This window comes from Pangasianodon hypophthalmus, chromosome 14 (assembly GCF_027358585.1).
Source record: "Pangasianodon hypophthalmus isolate fPanHyp1 chromosome 14, fPanHyp1.pri, whole genome shotgun sequence".
Taxonomy (NCBI): Eukaryota; Metazoa; Chordata; class Actinopteri; order Siluriformes; family Pangasiidae; genus Pangasianodon; species Pangasianodon hypophthalmus.
Window position 1 is genome coordinate 16,475,580 of NC_069723.1, and position 20,498 is coordinate 16,496,077.

Here is a 20,498-nt window from a genome sequence, read left to right on the forward strand (position 1 = left end):
AGAATATAATAAATAACTCTGGAACGGATCTGTTCTGAAAGTATGCATTTCTCCACAGTCAGAAAAAAAGGCTGATAGAAACAGGAGGTGAAGAGGTCACATTCTTGTCAGGCTTTAAGAGATCTGCTGCTCATCAGTAAATCAGTGCATTCTGATATATTTTCCCAAGCATGGTCAATCTTTTCTTCACTTATGATGAACTTTAGGAAGGCAGCACATTTTTTTCTTTATCTGAATCTGGCTCACTCATTCCACTGTGCCCTTCTCCACTTTACAAATATGTGCACGTTGCTGAACTGTGTCTAATTACCAAAAGTAAAGCAAGTCAAAGACTCTTTCCATGTCTGATCAGTTGATGCTACCCTTAGGCTTTTCACATTCTACAGATGATTTCTTCAAGTTTCATGGGAAACGACAGAGAGCTTGCTTTTCAGGTCACTGCAGATGGCTGTAGAGAAGAAGGTGTTGGCTTATACACTTCCCTGAAGCTGAATTTCCACAGTGGCTCATTAACTTCACAGAGTTGCCCTACAGAGAATTTTCACCTAGCTGTGTGATGAAAACGAGTGTGTATGTGCTAGTCCTGCGCTGCACACTCAGCTGGTGATTGTCAGACTAACGGGAGAAGTTATCAGATAGGTGTGACGTGCTGCACCTCAGCAAGTGAAAGTACATACAAAAATAGACCATCACAACACACACACACACACACACACACACACACACACGCACGCACGCACGCACGCACAATCTCACTCAGACACAGGAGAAATATAGAGTACAAACCAGAAATCTAGATCAATTTGTATAATTCATTTAATCAAAAACCAATATAAAATGCACCAATTAAATAATAACACTGTCTCATGTTTTAAAATTAGCACTCATCTGCGAGACTTATTACTTATAAGGTATTAAGGTTAAGGCTTAGGGGAAGTTTAACATTTAGATATCAGGGTCTTTATACTGTTTATTTCTCAATACATTATTTAAATGAGATATTTTAGTTTGAAATTCTCATTTTACATTGAAAAATAAAAATAATATCCTGATCTCACACTAATTATTTCACTTTTAAAAATGGCTCCATATTTCAATCTATAACACATTTCGCACTTAAATAAAACACAAGTTCGGAAAAGCTTTCATAGAAAATAATCAACCATGAAGTTTCAGGGATTCATGTCCCAGTGTTTCAACACTAAGTGTTTTTTTTATTAATTAAAGAACGCCATGTCATACTTTTCTCCTGTTTACTGTAACATTTAACGTTGTGGAACATCCATGAAAGAAGTTAGTTCATATTATCGCTTATGTTATTAAAGCTATAAACAGTCGTTCCCTAACCAGCCTCTCGGTTTTCTCTCTCAGAACATAAGTTTCAGCTCTTTGTGTTGTACAGAAACTGAAAAGAGCATAGTCCTCATTTCTGAAGACTTTCCCATGTCTGAACACTTTTAGACTGTTAGAAAGTGCTGAGATTGGAGACTCCTTTCAACCGTGCTTCAAAAACTTCACATTTTTAATCTGTTAATCTGGAGTGTCCACCATACAGGACCCTGTGTAAGCTGTTACTATAGAAACAGTAATGTGTGCATTAATATAAACCTGCAATCTGAACTACTGTGAGAGCTGCTGTTATAGAAACTTTCTGACCAATCAGAATCGAGAGTTCAACAGCGCTGTGGTATAAACAGTGTTAAATGCTGTCGTCTCTTTACCACTAACACCTGAGACCGGCCTTCAGGAAATAAATACAAACTCGTTTTTGATGAGTATTTATATTAACTCATATATTTATATGATCTCGCATATAAAACAAATGGAATCTAAAATAAAAAACAGCTCTTGGCAGTGAGCGCATTCTGGTGAATGAGCAGTTGCATTTTAGGCCAACCTTCTAGACAATGCTCAGTATTCACGGCAAGCTTAAGCTCCACTGAGCCTTCCCAGAATCAGATGAAGAACGAAACACTAATGCAATGCAGACTGTTCATCTGTTGCTTCTCATTTGTCTCTCAGTCAAATTCTTTTTTTTTTAAAAGATGCAACACTTGATAAAATGTACAGCATGCCTGTGTCATGAGATGTATAGCTGAGATGAGAATCAATCTGTGAGGTGTGTGAAGGTATGCTGACCTCAGACTGGAATCTCAGTCGAAACTGCACACAGAGAGGCTTGTCAGTCTGGCTAGTCATTAAACCGGATATAAACTGAGAAATGAGTGTCATTCATTATACACAGCAATACACACCTACTTTAAATGCAGATGTAGAGAGGAAATGTTGAGAATTCTACTTAGGGCTGAAAAATAATCTTATTTTAAACATGATCACTTTTTAAAATTAAATACAATTACTTCAACATAATCAGTAGAAATATTGGTAAGCTAATGTATAATAATATCTAGATGTTTTGAATATTGGTGTATATTGAATTGTGTGTATTAAAATCACATCACACATTGTAGTTGTTTACTACACAACTGATTGTGTTTATATTTTGAATTTAAAAGCTTCTAATGGACCTAAGCCGCAGGCATAATCTGATTCAGACTGATTCTTGTGAAGAAAGATCATTAATATTGAGTTAAATGGTTAGTCTTATCATTTTCATCACTATCAGGAAGCCCAATTTCAATAGCTTTTCACTTCTCTCTTCCTTCTCTTGTTGCATATCAGCACTTTTCGGAAGCTGTGTGCTTGTTGTAGCACTGAATCATTCTGCAGTCAAATTAAAGAATTATATTAGCAAAATTACGGAGAAGAAGCGTCACAGTCTTGTCAAAATGTTTCTGTGTATGCAATCACCTAGCCACTTCAGCCAATCAGTGTTTGTCTAAAGGCATGTCTAAACCAGCTTTGATGGTTGGGAAAGTTCTAAGAGACTGTGAAAACTCAGCAGATGAGTTTTTATATTAGCACCTGGAAGGTTTCGAGTTTAAATCCCAGGCCCTCAGCTGTATGCTTGGATTTGATTCTGCCTCATTTGAAAGTTGCTTTGGTTAAGTGTCTACTAAATGTATAGATGTAAATGACAACAGGACCTACCGTGGCCTAAAACAGCAGGTGAGAGGACACAGACAGGAAGAGACGCACAGAGTGGAACAGCATTCAGCTCTCTCAGACTATTCTCCATAGAGAGACACTGGCTGTACTTTGTGATGGTGCATGCACACACACACACGCACGCACGCACAGGTATTTGGCTGACTAAACTGACTGGGTTGATAAAGAGGACAGATTTGGTGATAGCTACCCAAGTAAACAAAAACTTCAAAAGAACAGCTTTTAGGATAAGTAGATTATTTACTACATGACACATCATCTGCGGAACAAATCAATGTAATCACAATGTGGTAGACAGTGCCTTCTGCAATATAGCAAATCAAAATCATCATCATTCACAAGACACAATATATTACAATTGAAAAAGAATTATGCTAAACCTACTCTCCCTGTCCACGTCCAGAGCAATTAGCATGGCTCAGTAACGTTCACTTCAATGCTTCAATGTCACTTCAACTTCAACGTTGCTTTCCAGAGCACGCAAGTAGACAGTTCAAAAGTTCTTCACTGAACACAATTTAGTTCTTACCATAGCTCGATACTTCATCTTTCCTTCTTTTCCAGTGTATAGCTCTATGTTTCTTTCTCCAAAACAAATCTCCACGTCAGAGATATCATGCAAATCCTTGTTATAACAACTCTTCAGCTGCCATTTCTTCTCCTGGTATTCCTTTCCTCCTTTTTCCCCTCTATACCCGATCTCTCTCCTTCTCTTTTTCTCTCACTCCACAGAGGCGCAAGTCCCTATGAAAAGTGACACACTCCCCCTCCTCCCCTCCCTCTCTCCCACCCTCCCATACCTTTGCCGTTCACTCACACACTCACGCACTCGATCTCAGGCCGAGCTCTCCTTCTGCATTGCGTTCAAAGTCAGGTCAGAGCTTTAAAACGGCATTTAACACCCCAAGGCAGGGGGCTCGAATGTGGCCCGGACTGCCTGCACCGAGTGGGAATGGGAGTGGGAATGCACACGCATAGCAAAAGAAGGAGGAATTTGGGATAAGAGCATCTATAAAAAGGCTGTATTCAGCATAAAGTTCATTAAACGTCTTAAAGGTATTCAGAGATTATGCCAAGTGTTCCCCCTCCTTCCTTCCTTAGTTTCTACATCCCTGTGCTTCTGTCAGCACAGGTTTTGCTAGCAGAAGCAGATTTAAGGCAGTCTTAGCAAAGATTTAGGGCTGATTAAAGCACCGCTGCAAAGAACGGTGATAGTGCCAAATGCACATTTAACCACAATTATCTCAAATATCTTTTATCAGAGTTTATTCATCCAGCACTCCAAACCACCATACATGGTCAATTTCTGCTCTTCCAGCACAAATCCATCTTACAACATACTTGACACAAGAAATCAAAAAAAGAAAACAAAACTGTCTAAAAGATTCCTGAGGAATGGAATCTTAAACCTGGGAGTGCCAGAGTCGGTTGTGCATCTCTACTGTATTAAATTACTAAATTACTAAATGATTAGTGTGTGTATAAACTATTCCATACACACATAAAGGCAGAGAGGCAGCTGCAAATATATGGGGTGTGTCACTCTGTGTAATCACCTGACACGGCTGTCACTCAGTTTACATGTGCTGCAAGAATCTACAGTCTGGGCTAGAAGGAATTCAGCCTCAGTTTCTCTTCTTCATGGTGGTGCTCTTGCGCTTGTTTCCACAAAAAGTCCAAAATAACCTGGTTTTAAGATATTTGTTAGCAGCAAATAATCTAATATGAATGCCAAAAATAAGATCTTATGTTTAAATCTTTGAAAGACAGAGGGACTTTATTTAAACCAGCCACCCCGACCCTATCTGTTGTAAGATAATAATCAGTTATTTTGATGGAACTTTTCTCTGCAGTACTCTATTTTATGGCACAGTTCAATAGAGACAGGCCTGTTCGATTTACAGCTTCAGCCATAAAACGCAAGATCCGTTTGATACACTCTGACGCAAAGAGGATATAAAGATAAATAAGATGTAGACAAAGGATATTTGAAAGAAGAAAAATGGCCAAAACTGAAATCTCCTGTGCAATGCAAATCATTGACAAAGCTTAACAATGGAAAATCAGTGTGTACACAGAGAGAGAACGAGAGAGAGGGAGAGAAAATAAACGGAGGAATGCCAGCAGAACTGATCATAAATCATGCTTTATCAAATTGAATTCTACCTTTTGGAAAAACAAACAAACAAAAAAAAAATGGGACATTGTTGTTTCTCCTTTACTACATGCACAGCACGGGATAACCCAACTGTTACCTATAAACATACAATCGGGTTTTACCATCTTTATGAGCTACTGCTGACATGTGCATTACAGTGGCTTAATCATTTTATCCCTACACCTACTCCTAACCTTAACCTCACTAACCAAAGTGAAATCGTTTGCCTATTTTCATTTTAAAAATAAAAGCTGCATCTTTTCTTTATGTAGACCAGTGAAATGTCTCCATTCTTATATTCCAATCAAGGAAGACGTTTGATTCTTACAAAGAGATAATTAGAAGCTCACACGCACGCACACACACACACACACACACACACACAGGTTTTACTCTCTTTGTGAGATACTGACTTCATCTAAATGGTATGCTCACTCTTACCCGTAACCCTAATCCTGTTTTAACCTCTGTAACCAAAGGGAAATCTTTTGGCTACTGTAGTTTTGCAAATAAAATCTGCATCTTTTGTATTACAAAAAAAAAAAAAAATGCCCCCTCCCCAACAGACACACACACACACACACACACACACACACACACACAGGCCATAATCAAGGTCACCTCCATTGGCCCTCTTCAGTAGAACAGTGCCATCTAGTGGACATAATCCAATAATTACAAATCAATCCAAAAATATGATTGAATACTTTCTCGCTTCATTACTTTTATTCTGGCAAATATGCATAGCAATATTGTCAGTCAATGTCAAAGTGTTTCTCTCAGCTGTTTCAGCTATGTGTTCTAATAAATCCTTCCTGTCTCTCTCTCTCCCTCCCTCTCTCTCTGTCCCCCGCCTGCAGGAATCTGTGTAATGTTTTCCAGACGGTGTGAGTTTCTTTTTCTTTCACTAGTAATGCAAGCATCAGAGAAAGTGCAGGGAGGAGAATAAATCAGACCTCACAGCAGCACAGAGACAATACTCAGCCACCTCCCTACGTTTACTTATCTCCACACACCAATGCAACACATGTTCAAATATTAGCCTTTGTACATGTTTACAACGTGTTTTATATCCATAATTTTTTGCTCATTATCACTGTTGTCTGTGGCGCAACATAGACAAACAGGCATGATCTAGAAAGCAGCCTCTTATTGGTGCTTGTGTCTTTATTCCATGCTCACAGGTCATATCTCTTTCACTGATGAGCCGCTCCTGCCCTTTGATCACCTGCCACAAAGCTACCTAACAGTACATGGATACAGGACAAAGCCCAATCAAGCTTATTGTCAAGGTCCGTCTAAAGATAGGATAAGCAAACAGAAGAAGGAGTGCCACATAAAACCCTGTGCTGTCTCTCTGCGCCTCCTGCTCTTAAATACAGCTTAGTGCCAGTGACGTGGGCTAGACTGTCTGGACGCTGAGAAGATCTTCAGCAGTGAGTCTAACCTGGGCCACGTCGCCACAGGCAGAATGAACACTCACATGTCTCCTGAGAACAGTCACATGGTGCAACATCTGTGGGAAATCACAAATTGAAACTTTTCCCCCCTCCTCCTCAGTCTATTTAAACTCACACTCTCCAGCTCACTTCTCCTGTTCAAAGCTCACTTCCTGTCTTACTAGCTGATTCCTCCCAAAAGCATCTCACTGCCTCCTCCTCCTTCTCCTCCGCTGCCTCTTCCTCCTCCCTACTTCTTCTGAAGTCTTCATCGCCTGCAGCCCAAATGATAAAGCAGCTATTTCAAAAAGCACCACGGTATTACCTCTGCTACACAATTAGCACTACACAATTACAAGTTTCTGCACACGTCAGTGAAAGACACTGCCTTCCCTCCTTACCCAATGCTGTTTGCAAGAGCATCTACTTCATTGTTATTATATAAACAACTGCTTTATATGGTGTAGTTGTAGACTGTCCGGTTCTCCACAGGAATTCAATAGTTCAACATAGAAAAATTAATCATTTTTTTAGGTTTTGCAGTGCACTCTTGAAAGATTTTGCATTAATACATGATAGTGATCATAATCAAACTTGTATTCATTCATTCTTATATCTTCAGTAACCACTTTATCCTGGTCAGAGTCATGTTGGAGTCATGTCCAGGGCATATCCTGGGAAACACTGGCTGTGTGGTGGGAATACACCTGGATGCAATACCAGTCCTTCACAGGGCACCGCGCACACATAAGTTGCCCCTAGGTGTGAATATATCTTAAATAATCTACCTGCAGACATGGTTTTGGGAGATATGAGGAAACCGGAGACCCCTGAGGAAAGCCACACAGACACAGCGAGAACACGTGAAACTCCAAATAGACAGTAACCCAAGCTCAGGATTGAACTGGGAACCCGTTCGCTGTGCCACCATGCCACCCATCAGACTTTCCAACAGGATTATACATAAATGCTATTTTTTAAATTAAAAAATTCAACAGTATCAGATATTTCTGATGAGAAATACACATTAAGTACAATAGGCCTAGTTTTTCATAATGGACGGATTATTACAATTATTATTAAAAATCACGAGTAGTCATACTGAGCGAAAAAATGCAAATTTTTTTTTTAAAATCAAAAACTGAATTCTCTAGAGATCCCCACCCCTAGAAACAAGCTGTCATTTCTGACATAGGATTGCATGCTCTGTATACACAAGACTCCACAGTAACTCTTTGGTAACCATTAACCAAACAATAAATATGCAGAAGTTAAAAAAAAAAGCTCTGAGGCACAGTGATCAATATGCACGTATAAACACAGTAGGGTGTAGTGCAAATGATTAAGTTTGTGAGACAGACACGCAAAGTCTCTTTCCAGCTCTTGACAGCCATCTGCAGCCCATGCAGAGCCAAATGAAGCTTATCTACTTTTTTCAGTGCCACATAAAACTTCTTTTAACCCTGCACTGGCCTCAAGTGTTAGAAATTCATCTCCTTATGTTACAATAAAGCTGAGAGGGGCTAATTCTGATGGTGTATGGCAGGAGCTCACAGCAAAATCTCTGGTGTGGAATTAACACTTACACTGTACATTTGTGTTCAGCTATTAATGCTCCACTGGGGATTTTGCTGTGTAGGGTGAAAATATTTGCTCTCTATAGATTACACATGTCCTTCTTTCCTCTCACTCTTTGTCTCCGCCTCTTTCTCTTCTTCTCCCTCCCGCCTCTTCTCTCTGAGCTATTTATACTGCAGCACCAAGACAAATCTATTTGTAGAAACTGTTGCACAGATGACTGCGCCAGGAAACAATTCTAAAAAGCTATAGACTGCATACGGTTGCATATTGCTTTAAAACTCTGGAAAGATTTACAGGAAGATGTGAAGCAATACGCAGTCAGTTCTGTAGCTGGTACAGCGGTGGTGTGACTGGCTGTAATTTGAAGCATGCGGCTCACCTCCGCTTTGTCCTGCTCCAGTGTAAATACAGATCCCCACGGCAGACAGCAGAACAATAATAATCTTGGAGTTCTCCCTCCCGGTGACGCACAGCTGACTGACCTGTTGCTGCCACAGTCCAGTCTCTCCTCTTTCTCTCTAACAATCTCTGAGAATCTGGTGTCAGGGCAAACTCCAGCTGAAAGAGTCCCTCTTTGTTTATTGATGTGTCACGGCCCTGGGCGATGGCGGTGGAAGCTCGGGGAAAAAGTGTGAGAAAGCCACAGAGATCATGGACCAAAAAGGGCTGGGAAAAAGAACGACAGGGAGGAGGAGGTGAAATAGGAAGAGAAGAGACTGAACAGCAAGAGAGAGAAATTTTATGGCAGAGTAGATCTGAAGCTGAAGTAGGAGTTAAAGGTGCTGTCAGCAATTTTTAATTTGGGACAGTATTTATCATTTTTGGCAATTTTTTTTTTTGGCAGCAGATTGAATAAAATGTCTGCTCAGAAAGAAAACTCCGGTCTCTGGCATGCCCCAGGTTTAGAAAATTGGAGAAAACACAGTTGATACACACCACCAATATTTAACCAATCAGAATTCTACTACTCACCTGTCAATCATGTTGCTTGTCAATTCAGAAAGCTCTTAGAATTTAAACATTCTGGCCCAGGCATGTGTTTTGGGTTTATAGTGTTAGAGGAAACAGTGAAAAGAATTTTAATTGTGAGCTTCAAACTAGCCAGTTTACACCCAAAATCATTGAATGTACCTTTAAAGACAGGCCTACTTATTTATACACAAGCAAAAGAAGGCGTGTTAAGAAGAAAAGGAAGTCAGCAAAAAAAAAAAAAAAAAAACAGAAGTCATAAGAAGTCGATCTGCTAGCTATGATGTCAGAACAGTAGAATGTAAGCCATATGGGTGGAAAAGCGACAGCTGAGAAAGTGAGAAAAAGAGACGCAACAAGTGATAAGCAGAGAGGAACTAACCTCTCCTCCTCCCAGGGCTTGCACATTACATGGTAATCAGAAAATATATCTTATGGTATTGTGGTTTATATTATGTAGGTCAGGAAGCTGTCATCGAGGAGATGAGGCTTAGGTCATCATTTTTCAGTATGAGCGGATATATTTAAACGAAGTCTTGCCGGTTTCTCACTATCATGCCCCTCATCTCAGGATTTTGTGAGTCATACTTACATTAGCATGCTAATGTAAGCGTGATGCTGAAATGACATATTTCCCCTCTCCTCAAAATGCTCTGTGTGCACTCCTATGTTGACTGGCGCAGGAAGAGATCTCTTCAAAGTAGCCCATCAAACCTGGGCCTAGATCCCAACTACATGAGCAACTTTCAGTGTTTGAAAAGCCTGAATACACTCTGTTCCCTTCTAACACACATACAGGGATGCACATCTCCAACAGCGCTAGTTTTTCCACTTATCTAGCACTTTGGCTTAACTGGCACTTCCTTATGTGTTCCATAAAGATATGCACCATTCCTCCCTACTAGCAGAGCTGGAATCTAGTGGGAGGAGGCACACTAGCCTGCACATATAAACATACCTCTCAGCTGTCACTGGAGGGGGAGGGGACTGCGGACAGATGCAGAAAATGGGAAGGGTTAAAGTCAATCCATCACGCCATGGTTAAGGTGTGACAGTTAAAGAAGGGTGAAACGGTCCAGCAATAAACGTTTCTATTGTTTATTTCTATATTATGTCTATATTTCTGGATTATTAAAAATCGCAAGTGTAAGGATGAAATTGAGTGTGAGAACATACTCTCTAAAAGTGAAAGACAATTCATGCAAGAGCAGGACAATTTTTAAGGGTACTGTTTTATTACAGTTACTGAAAAGCAAACTTGCAAATTTGAGTGTGCTTGTGTATATTTGCATTGCATTTGCATAAGGAATGGTACTCTAATCATTTACCTGCATTCTTGTATTTATCCTAAGTGTCTATGAAGCACACTATCTAGTAATTGTTTACTTAGTCCAAATCAGAGCGAAATAGATTTTGCTGTTTGGTTTGGTTTCACGCAACACATAGCTGATTGAAGCAAAAAGCGACTATCATTCCTGAGGGGTGTGTAAGAAGGTATGAGGCTGAATATGCACCCATAAACTGTACTTGAAAGTGAGAAATATAGTGACAGCACACTGAAATGCTGGAAATCAACCAAGCACAGAGAACACAGAGCCAGTGCTTAATTAATGATTAAATAATATTATAAATAACGTTTCAATTTTAAATACATCATAATGATGTTGTGTTCAAGCTTATTTGGCCAGAGATGGAGATATTCAGAATTTCTCATTAGTGATCTGCGCTGTTCATTGTCTGCCTTGATCAAGTGACATGATCAAGCTGCACATGTGCACGAACCATGCACCTAAACAAATAGGTAAACAAATCTGAACGGATGACTTTAACTAATCAGCCTCTAATGGCTGGAGTCAGACTGCGGAGACTGGAGAACACCTCAAGGATGGTCGTGAAGAGTTTTTCAGGAGCGAATAAAATTTTTATTTGCTGCACTGCAGTTATAAAAGGCTTTCCTTTTTCTTATCAGTCTTTTCAGGCAACATTTTTAGTTAGTTGCAGGTTCATTTACAAGTCCTAGATCACTGGAGCTGCACACACTTGCACTATATATTGATTGCTTCATTGAGTATACAACTGTATCCCTTATGTAACCTAGATACAGTCTGTAATTGTGTAAAAATAGCCAGTTACTGTCACCACTAACTAAACAAACTGCAAGAGGTAAAGACTGCAATATTCTCGCATTTTCTTCAAAATACAAGAACCCAGTTTTCGCAACACTACCCCTCCTGGCAGTAATATAATGCCCTGTGCCTCACTCTAAATGAATGCAAGAAACATGAGGGTAACTGACGGTAAACTTGGGCGAGATGGGACAAGTAGAGGAACTCTAAACATTCCACTCATCCCGAGGGCCCTGTGCCCCACGGCCACTCCCTTCAGGCCATGCTGTGCTCTGTGGGCATGGCATAGCATTGCTATATCAGTCACATGCCAGTTAGAAATCCCAACTCCGGAAGTTAGAGAGCCGCTTGGCTGGAATTGTTGCGGCCTCAATCTCCTCCTCCCGGGGCTTAGAATACTCACAGCGCCTTATAAGGGCAGGTCATGCTGTTCGGAGCAGGGCAGGGGGTTCCCACAAGAGTTCCAGTGCTTGGCCAATGCTGAGTGGATAGAGCAGCTACCTTCAGCTAAATAATTTACAAAAAATGACCTCTCAACAGAGGATCTGCTCCAGAAGCCAAACTTTTTATGAAGCTAGAGTCACAGAACTACAGCCAAATTGTTTCATATGTTTATCATCTCTGCTACAGTTTTTTTTTCCCAGTTGAAATAGCAAATTACTTCCAGTGAACAGCAACTTCAATGTTCTCTGCATGCTTTACTGCTAATAATTTACACTGACCTTTAGATGCTACCTAGATGTTTATGAAACGCTAGAGATCTGTCTTTACAGATCTGCAACGACTGGGCTGCATTTTCAGAGGACATTATGTTGCTTATATACTAATATAAATTGCTTTATTTGTTGTTTTACAGTTAAATAGTCTGGTAAGCTTGCTACACATCGCATGCAAATGAAGATGAACTCTTAAGACAACTGCTTGATGATTATTATTTATGCAGTTCTCATACATCTTCAGTAACTGCTTTATCCTGGTCAGAGTCGTGGTGGATCCAGAGCCTATCCCAGGAACAGTGTGCCAAAAGCAGGGATACGCCTTGAATGACATGCCAATCCATCGCCACACACACACACACACACACACACACACACACACACACACACTCATTCACACCAATCCTCCTTGTGGCATGTTTTTGGGAAGTGGGAGGAAATCGCAGAACCCAACGGAAACCCACACAGACACTGGAAGAACATGAGAAACCAGACAAACTGTAACTTGAGCTCACAAACAAATGGGGACCCTGGAGCCTGGAGTTCAACACTAAGTGTCGCAAAATGTGTTAGGTCAAGGAAAAGGTAATCTTTGTAATTAAGACTAAATATTCAGACTATTTGTATCCATGCCACTGAGGAATAGGTCAAGTGATTCCTATTGCAAAGCATGAGAACATTTTATTCCAAGAAATGCTAATGGGACAAATACAAAAACAGGGATTATCTTTGACAATGGACTGTATTGAAGGTCTGACACACCAGTCATATTACAACAATGATAGTATGTCAGTATTACAACATTTCCTTTGCCACAACAGCCAAACCTTAGTTGAGGGGAGAAGCTAACACAATGTAGCTGCAGAGGGCTCTGACAACAGCTATTATTACTCCACACAGCTGCATGTCAGTGGTGGCTCATTTGGAATTACTCCCAGTTGGTAAGAAGACAGACAGAGCTTATGAAATCATGACAGTGATCATGCCCTGCAATTCCACACATTGCACCCATAATTACGAGATACCAGCGTTCCCATGGGTGAGGAGAAAATTTTTCTGATTATTCTGGTAATCATGAAGAGCATCTGCGCCATTCTCGAAGCTTCGCACAAAAATATTACATACTATCCTGAATGGCAACATGATAATCTTGTGATACACGACCGTAAACTAGGATGCCAGACTGAAAAACGCAGGACCAGAGAGCAGGCATACTGACAGAAACATACAAAGCTAAACATGCCAGAACTCAGTTGTGCACATACCACCATTATCTGGGTACTGATATCATTTCCATCAGTCTGCATAGGAACATTCCTAAATATTTCTCACAGTTTCCATTTATTTTATCAGACATTTTATCTAATGTTTTATGTAAAAGACTCAAATCTAAATCCATATAGTCTTTCTGTCTTATCACCCATATCAACCACAGCATATCATCATTATGAATTATATATATCAGTGTTCTAGCAATTTCAAGAAAAAACACATACTCTGTAGCACAAGATCAGAACAGATTACATCCAAAAGGTTCGGTAGCTTTTCTGTGAAAATGAAGTGTTTTCTCTCTGAGAATAAGCTCCGGTGCAACTTCATATAAAATTACTTAACTAAGTGTGAAGTAATCAAACATTACTTGGAAATTACTAACGTAAAAAACAACCCACAAGAAAATTACTTGAGTGAACGTTGAAAATCTGCATTGAAAATCCTCAGTGTTTACTATGATACACCATTAAAAAGCTTTCTTAAAAACTCAAAAAAAAAACAAAAAAAAAAAACAGTCAAGTCTGTGCTAACCTATCCGAGTGAAGTGGGGAGGGTGCTAGTCTCTAGCAGCTACCTAGTTTAGTAAAAGATTCACTGAGTGAAGCAATGTTTGTGCTTGCTGTATTTTGTTGATTTCTGCTGATGGCAAGTTGGAGACTGAATAGTTATACACACTTCACTCTAGTGTTCAAGTCATAGCTTCTCTGTTCAAGCCTCCAGCTTGTTCTGACCAGCTAGCATCCACCCAAACACACTGAGCTGGTCAAACTGGTACCATCGCTGTCAGCTGGTAAGTGCTGTTAGAAAGGAAACGGTTCTTGGATTACTGCTATATTGTCTAAAAAAAAATGTTATTTAAAGAAAAAAAAAACAGAAAGAAACAGTCTTAAAATTTCAGAGCAGTAATATAGAAACTGGAAGATAACTTACCAGTTTGACCAGCTTGGCCTGTGTTTTGTTTACATTTTTCAGCACGGTTAGCTTTCACCTCCTCTGGTACTGGCAGCAGTGCAATGCAAGAAATCATGCAAATACAGGTCAAGAGGTTCACAAGCTTAATGTTCACATCAAACATCAGAATGAAGAAAAAGTGTGATCTCTGTGACTTTGATCGTGGCATGGGTATTAGTACCAGATGGGCAGGTTTGAGTATTTCAGAATCTGCTGACCTTCTGGGAATTTCATACACATCAGTCTCCAGAGTTTACACTAGAATAGTTGTGGAAAAAAAAGAAAACACTGTGAGTGAGTGACAGTGCTGTGGGTGGAAACACCTTGGGGATGAGAGAGGTCAGAGGAAAATGGCCATACTGGTTTGAGCTGCGAGGAAGGAAATAGTAACTCAAATAATCACTCTTTACAACCGTGGTGAGCAGAAAAGCATCTCAGCATGTGAAAAACATCATCCTTGTGGGGGATGGGCTACAACATCAGGGTCCATCAGGGTCCACTCCTGTCAGCCAAGAACAGGAATCTGAGGCTATCAGGCACAGGCTCGCCCAAACTAGTCAACTGCAGATTAGAAAAAAAATCACCTTATCTTTTTCCAGTCTTCAGCTCTACAGTTTCAAGAACTGAAGCTCTTGACCTGTATCTGCATGAATTTTTGCATTGGCCACATTGCCACATTGGCTGATTAGATCACTGCATGAATGTGCAGCTCCAGTCCTACACAAATCTAGCCCAGTTTGGTGATTTGTCTTTTCGAAGAGACCTACTCAACCTGTAGAAAATCACCAAAAAAACGGAGTCCTTACACAACCGCTTACCTCTCACACTCACTGTGGTCAAAGCCACACCTGGTGGGAATTGCAGAGCTTATCTCAGTGGTAGAATAAACCAGGTTAATTTTTAACACAGATCTGGAATGCATGTGAGTGTGTGAAAACTGAGCATGTGTGCAAGCGATAACGTTTAACCCAATAAGCATGTTTTTGCAAATCAGCTTTGATGCAGTACGAACAGTTTCAGTATCATTACTTCTAAATGGGATGCGTTTAAATAGTGTATTTATATCCATGTTTACATAAAGCGGAAACACGCACACACAGTCTCAACGTTTAATAGGTTTTCTGTGTGGTTGTACTGCATTTGGGTATTTCTGGGTGTCTGTCGTCAATACAGAAATGTCTACCACATACCACCAGGCCACCAGGATGAGGACGAAATAACAGGAGGGAGACTGATCCTCTATACACAAACCTACCTTCCGTATCATCCGTGTAGAGTTGACAAGCTGAAACACAGTGACTCCAAGTTAATGGCTCAATCTACTTCCTTACACTACACCACTACTGATATATTATCAGATTAGGTTCTGGTAACGATTAGCATAGATATGGACTAAGTAATATTCTGCCAAATTGAAAAGGAGACCACAAGTACTTTTCTCCATGAAAGAAAATGATTATTTTTGTCACTATGATGCAGCCTTCGCTATAACTTCGCTATAATGATGATATATATATCATCATTTCTGGAAACAAAATGTTAACGTAGCATCTAGAGATGCGTAATACTTGATGTTTTCATGATATTCATTATATACCAACATATATAGTTTCGCTAAATGAGCACAGATTAGCAAAAGCTTATTGGCACAATATGAAAGTTGAAATTCTTTTCTATTAAAAAAGAAAATTCTACCATCCAATCAGCTGCTTGTTTGAGTGACAATGCAGTTGGCTATAGAAATATGATTCAGATAACAATATTGTCACATTGCCCACATTTACTAGCCTCTAGCAAGTACTTCTTCCTCCCTGTCCTGCATCTACCTCTAATGCTCTGTCTGCTCTTGTCTGTCATCATGTTAGAGGATTAAAGAACAACTTACGCCAGCGAGTTAATCAGCACAGCTTGTACGTGTGTGTGCCCTGAGTGCGTACCAGGATCTTAAGCCCCCACGAACTGCAAAGTCAGCACATCTGACTTCTCTGAGCAGGTAAATTTGAATGTACGTGTATGTAATGCAACCCTCTTTAGAAGGAAGCAAATGAGGCACGACTAAACTCACTGATGCAACTCTGAACAATTCAACAAGAACTGGGTTAATGGATCCAAGAGCTGTGAAGTGGCAGTTAAAGCTCTAGTGCCTATAGTTTTTTTTTTTTCCCTGATATGGAACTGAATTAAATCCAAGGGCGGCGCCCTTCAGCACTGGGATACTTTGAGTGGAAAAGCCGCAGCTAAATCGAGAGAGGCTGCAGACCCAACAATGACCTAATAACGTGCCAAGACATTTACTCATTCCCCTTACAACCATACTGAGGGTTTCTCATTCTGTGTGTTTCTCTCCCTCCCCCACTCTTTCAATGGAGAATACAGATTTCAAATTGCGTGTGTGTACCCAGGAAATGTCCACGGTCCACTGCCCTTTCTGTTCTTCTAAAAACCAAGACAACAAACCGTAAGTCGTGAGAGCCAAAAATATCTACACCCCCTGCTTTGGTCAAATTACACATGCTTCATGATTATTACCAATGAATAATCTCCTGAGATGGGAATTCTGGTGTTGACAGAGCTGAACTGAAAGAGCTTATGAAGGGTAAAATCCCGTCCTTGGCAGGCTTTGGGCCAGAACTTGGTACTTCCTGCTCTGTGGATTTTTGAAGCAGGTGTATCCCTTCCTCTCTCCAGGGCCAGCAATACATTGACAGCTGACACCAGAAACCAAGATTTCCTCCATAGTCCACATCACTGGTCCTTGCCCTGAATGAGCTTTATCACTAGTCTCAGCTAAGTTTGCAAACCATGACTCACAACAGATACATTTTGTAAGCATCTGATGAACACAAAGTAATTAGAAGATAAAGACATAAGCTAAACAAGCAGTTAAGTGGTTGAGACACCATTAGTTCTCTTGTCTGGCCCTGAGCGCAGGTTCCTGCTGTTAGAGAACACAACTTTCTGCTGACAGAGCTCTGACATGGGAGGTTCCAGCGACAGCTGGGGAAAAAAAAAAAAACTAAGGCCCAATGCTGCTCTGTTTTTAACCAAACCAAACCTCTGTTTTGGAGTCCTGCTGCTCTCCAAAAAAAAGTGCAAGAGGTCTCATTCCAAGAACCGATCCCACAGAATGGAAAGCATGTTAAATAGTTATAGTTTGCATGCCTAGTCCAGCAGCTTTGCTATGGAAAAGAGTACTAACGTGAAATCAATACTTTCAGCACCAATCCAATGCAAATTCTGAATGACATAACCACTCTGAAGCAGTGACGGTTAGCCATGATGTTAGATAGGAAGTCTTACAATCTAATACCTGTCAATGGCTTGACAATGAAACTATTAGGGCTGAATAATGCATTATATCACAAGATCTCATTGATGATTTAATAAGAGTGACGTGGGGCAAACTATTACACACTCAGACAGAAACGCAGCCGCATTTGTGCTGTCTTTATTTCTTTCTTTCTTAAGTCAATAATGCTGTATTGGGTTCATGTAGCGTTTCTGTTCAATATCAGACATGTTAAACAGAAACGCTGTAACTCATTCATTCAAACAAAAACACTCAAAACTTACAGTTCTGTTATCTGTACTTTTGTACAAGTTGTACTTTGTTTCGAGTGCTTCTTCTATCTACTGTTTTTTTCTTCTCCACAGGCATTTTTGATGATAGAGTAAATAATCCACCTCATGTGTGTTTATCTGTTTACTGACGTGTTATAGATGTGTCTGCGAAGCTGTAAAAAATATGAAGATCAAATCTAAGAGTCATTTCATCTGGAAGAGTGAAAGAAAGAAACCAGCCTTGCTTCTTTATACCATCCTTGTGTGTGTTTCTGCACTTGGTTCCACAAAAGTCCAAAATGTTAACTGTCAATAATCTGATGTGAACAGCAAAAACAAACAAACAAAAAAAAACCCTCTTATTTTTATCTTCGAAAGGGTGTGAGGATTATTACTGCTTATTAACTCACAAACTTGGACAAAAAAAAATGAACCAACATGTCTAGTTTGTTCATGCAACACTGATAGCAGAATGTCAGCCAACATATTGCTCAACACCTCTTTTCTTTCTCTTTGGGAAATCCGGCTTTTTTCTCCCAGCTCTCTAAGACTTGAAGGTTGTAGAAACATGCCAGATGATAGCTGTGAAATTACAGTGGTGAAATGACAAGCAAACAGAGGGGACGTGTGTGAGAGGACAATCAAGGACATGACCTTAACAGGACTCTCAGTATTCTCACATGTAATAATGACAAGCCACATCCTATTTCTTAGGCGGAGAAAACAATGAGTAAGAAGAAGGAGCACCTCTGAGACCGGAATAAAAGCCTGATCATTGCAGGAAGGAGATCATCTCTGGGGCTGAGGGAGTAGACTTGGTACCAGCTGCTCTACTACTCACTGGTGTGCATTTTTCCATAGCAGATGTAAGTGTAGGTCTGTCACGCAATCTCTGACTAAATAAATGACCTAAGAAACCGAATGACACCACGTGTACTTGGGGTAGTTTCATGACTCAAGCACATGTTAAAAAGTTTCCAAATTCAGTTAACTTACAGTAAACAGATTTCTGTGGCTCCAATTCACTAACAAACTGAAAGTACATGCCTTGGGTAATTACAGCCTAAAGCACATGATCAAGCACAATGGCAATGTTTTAAATCCTGCTGAAAAAAACAACAACAATAGAAACAATCATACAAATTCTAATGGTTTCCACTTCAAATACTATCACGAACCATCAGCTAAGCATTAAAACCATTACTGGTCCTTGATGGGATCCACTAGACTCAACATGCCACCAGCAGAAGGCAACAAATCACCAGTAGAGACCATTAAAGCTCCCATTAAAACCAATACTATCCCCATTTAAACCATTACCATAAGTTCTCGGACTGTTTCTATTGATTTTTTCAGCAGGGAAAATACACCATCTCTGAAAACTAGGCTCTTAAATGTAAAACAAAACTAACACCATGAGCTACAGTGTGGCAGCCTGAATGAACTGAACTGAATGAACTGAACTGAATGAACACACACTTAACCTCCAGGGGAAACTCCTCTTCTTGAAGCTTTAGGTGTTTGCTTAGTTTTTATGTTTCAGGCTATTAATATGTAGTATAACATCCTGAAGTGAACCTTTTGAGGTTCTCTTACCTTAAAACTCAAAGCTGGAATAGTTCCTTACAGCGTTTCTCCAGACTCAGTGTCTCACTACATGGATAACATTGCATTCATTCAAGAGAAGCTCAACCGCTGAAGAAAATGATGTTAACTCCCGTTAGCGGCGTCGCTCCTTCTACTTCTTCTTCTTCTTCTGCTGCTGCTGCTGCTTCTTCTGCTTCTGGTTGTTCTTCTGCTTCTGGTTGTTCTTCTTCTTCTGTGGCGTTCCAAAAGCTTTAAACTCTAACCTGCGCTTACTCTGAATGCAGGCTACGATACTGAGAAATATCTTAGCGGTTTTCTGTTTTAACTGCAAAGCCAAAGCAGATGGTTATGGCTAAGGTCATTCAGTGTGAAGAAATCAGAAACCCCTCCTTAACCTGAGTGAACTGTAGTGGAGAATGAGCTGAGCTGAATGGAGAAATGTTCTGAGATAAAGAGACAGGCCACTCCACCCCTTCAACCACACACCTAGTGACAGGAAGTTCACACAGCCAAACCCACGACCAAACTCTCTCTCTCTCTCTCTCTCTCTCTCTCTCTCTCTCTCTCTGTGTGTGTGTGTGTGTGTGTGTGTGGTCAACTTCTGAAACCAAATAATATCCCTAAACCCTAGTGACTCTAAACTCCTAAGCTTTTAGGTTACCTGCTTATGAAGAGTCGTGTATTTTTAGCCTCGCCTGGTTATATACAGTTTAATAGTCTTAATTGTAGTAGCCTATATAGACAAAGCTAGCAAAGCTGTCTCTAAAAATGAATATTTGAAAAGGCACTGAGCATTGAAGGCTTTGTTTAGTGTAAATAATGATTTTTCCTTCTTTTTGAGTAGTTAGTGTAGTTCACCTATTCTAGGCGTTGCTTCTGCACTAAATTTGATTTACCCTGCCATCTAGTGGTGATCACTGGTATTGCATCTAAATCATAACTTCATAGAAAGCTCACTAATGATAAACAGTGAACATGGGACACATAGGCTGCTGTAGGTGTCAGTGTGTGAATTATAGAAGGATTTTAGAGGATGTGAGTGAACTTACAGTGGTCTTGTCAGAAAGAC

General features: G+C 40.1%; 1 protein-coding gene across 5 annotated transcripts in view; it reads right to left on the bottom strand.

Annotated features, from left to right (window-relative positions):
* myo1cb (myosin Ic, paralog b) overlaps positions 1–20,498 on the bottom strand; it is a 50,197-nt gene that overhangs the window by 26,242 nt on the left and 3,457 nt on the right. The window contains exons 1-2 of one of the 5 annotated variants that reach the window (XM_034310540.2): positions 19,439–19,933; positions 8,627–8,913 (exon numbers count right to left, since the gene is read on the bottom strand). The exons of 1 other annotated variant lie outside the window; for it this stretch is intronic. Coding sequence is in view for 1 of the 4 variants with exons in the window: in XM_026934697.3 (XP_026790498.1) it covers positions 3,599–3,616 (18 nt within the window). In the remaining 3 variants the exon portion in view is untranslated. Of the gene's footprint in view, positions 1–3,051; positions 3,497–3,598; positions 3,799–8,626; positions 8,914–19,438; positions 19,934–20,498 lie in introns of those variants that run through there. 3 more of the 5 variants (XM_026934698.3, XM_026934697.3, XM_034310541.2) reach the window with 3 other exon arrangements.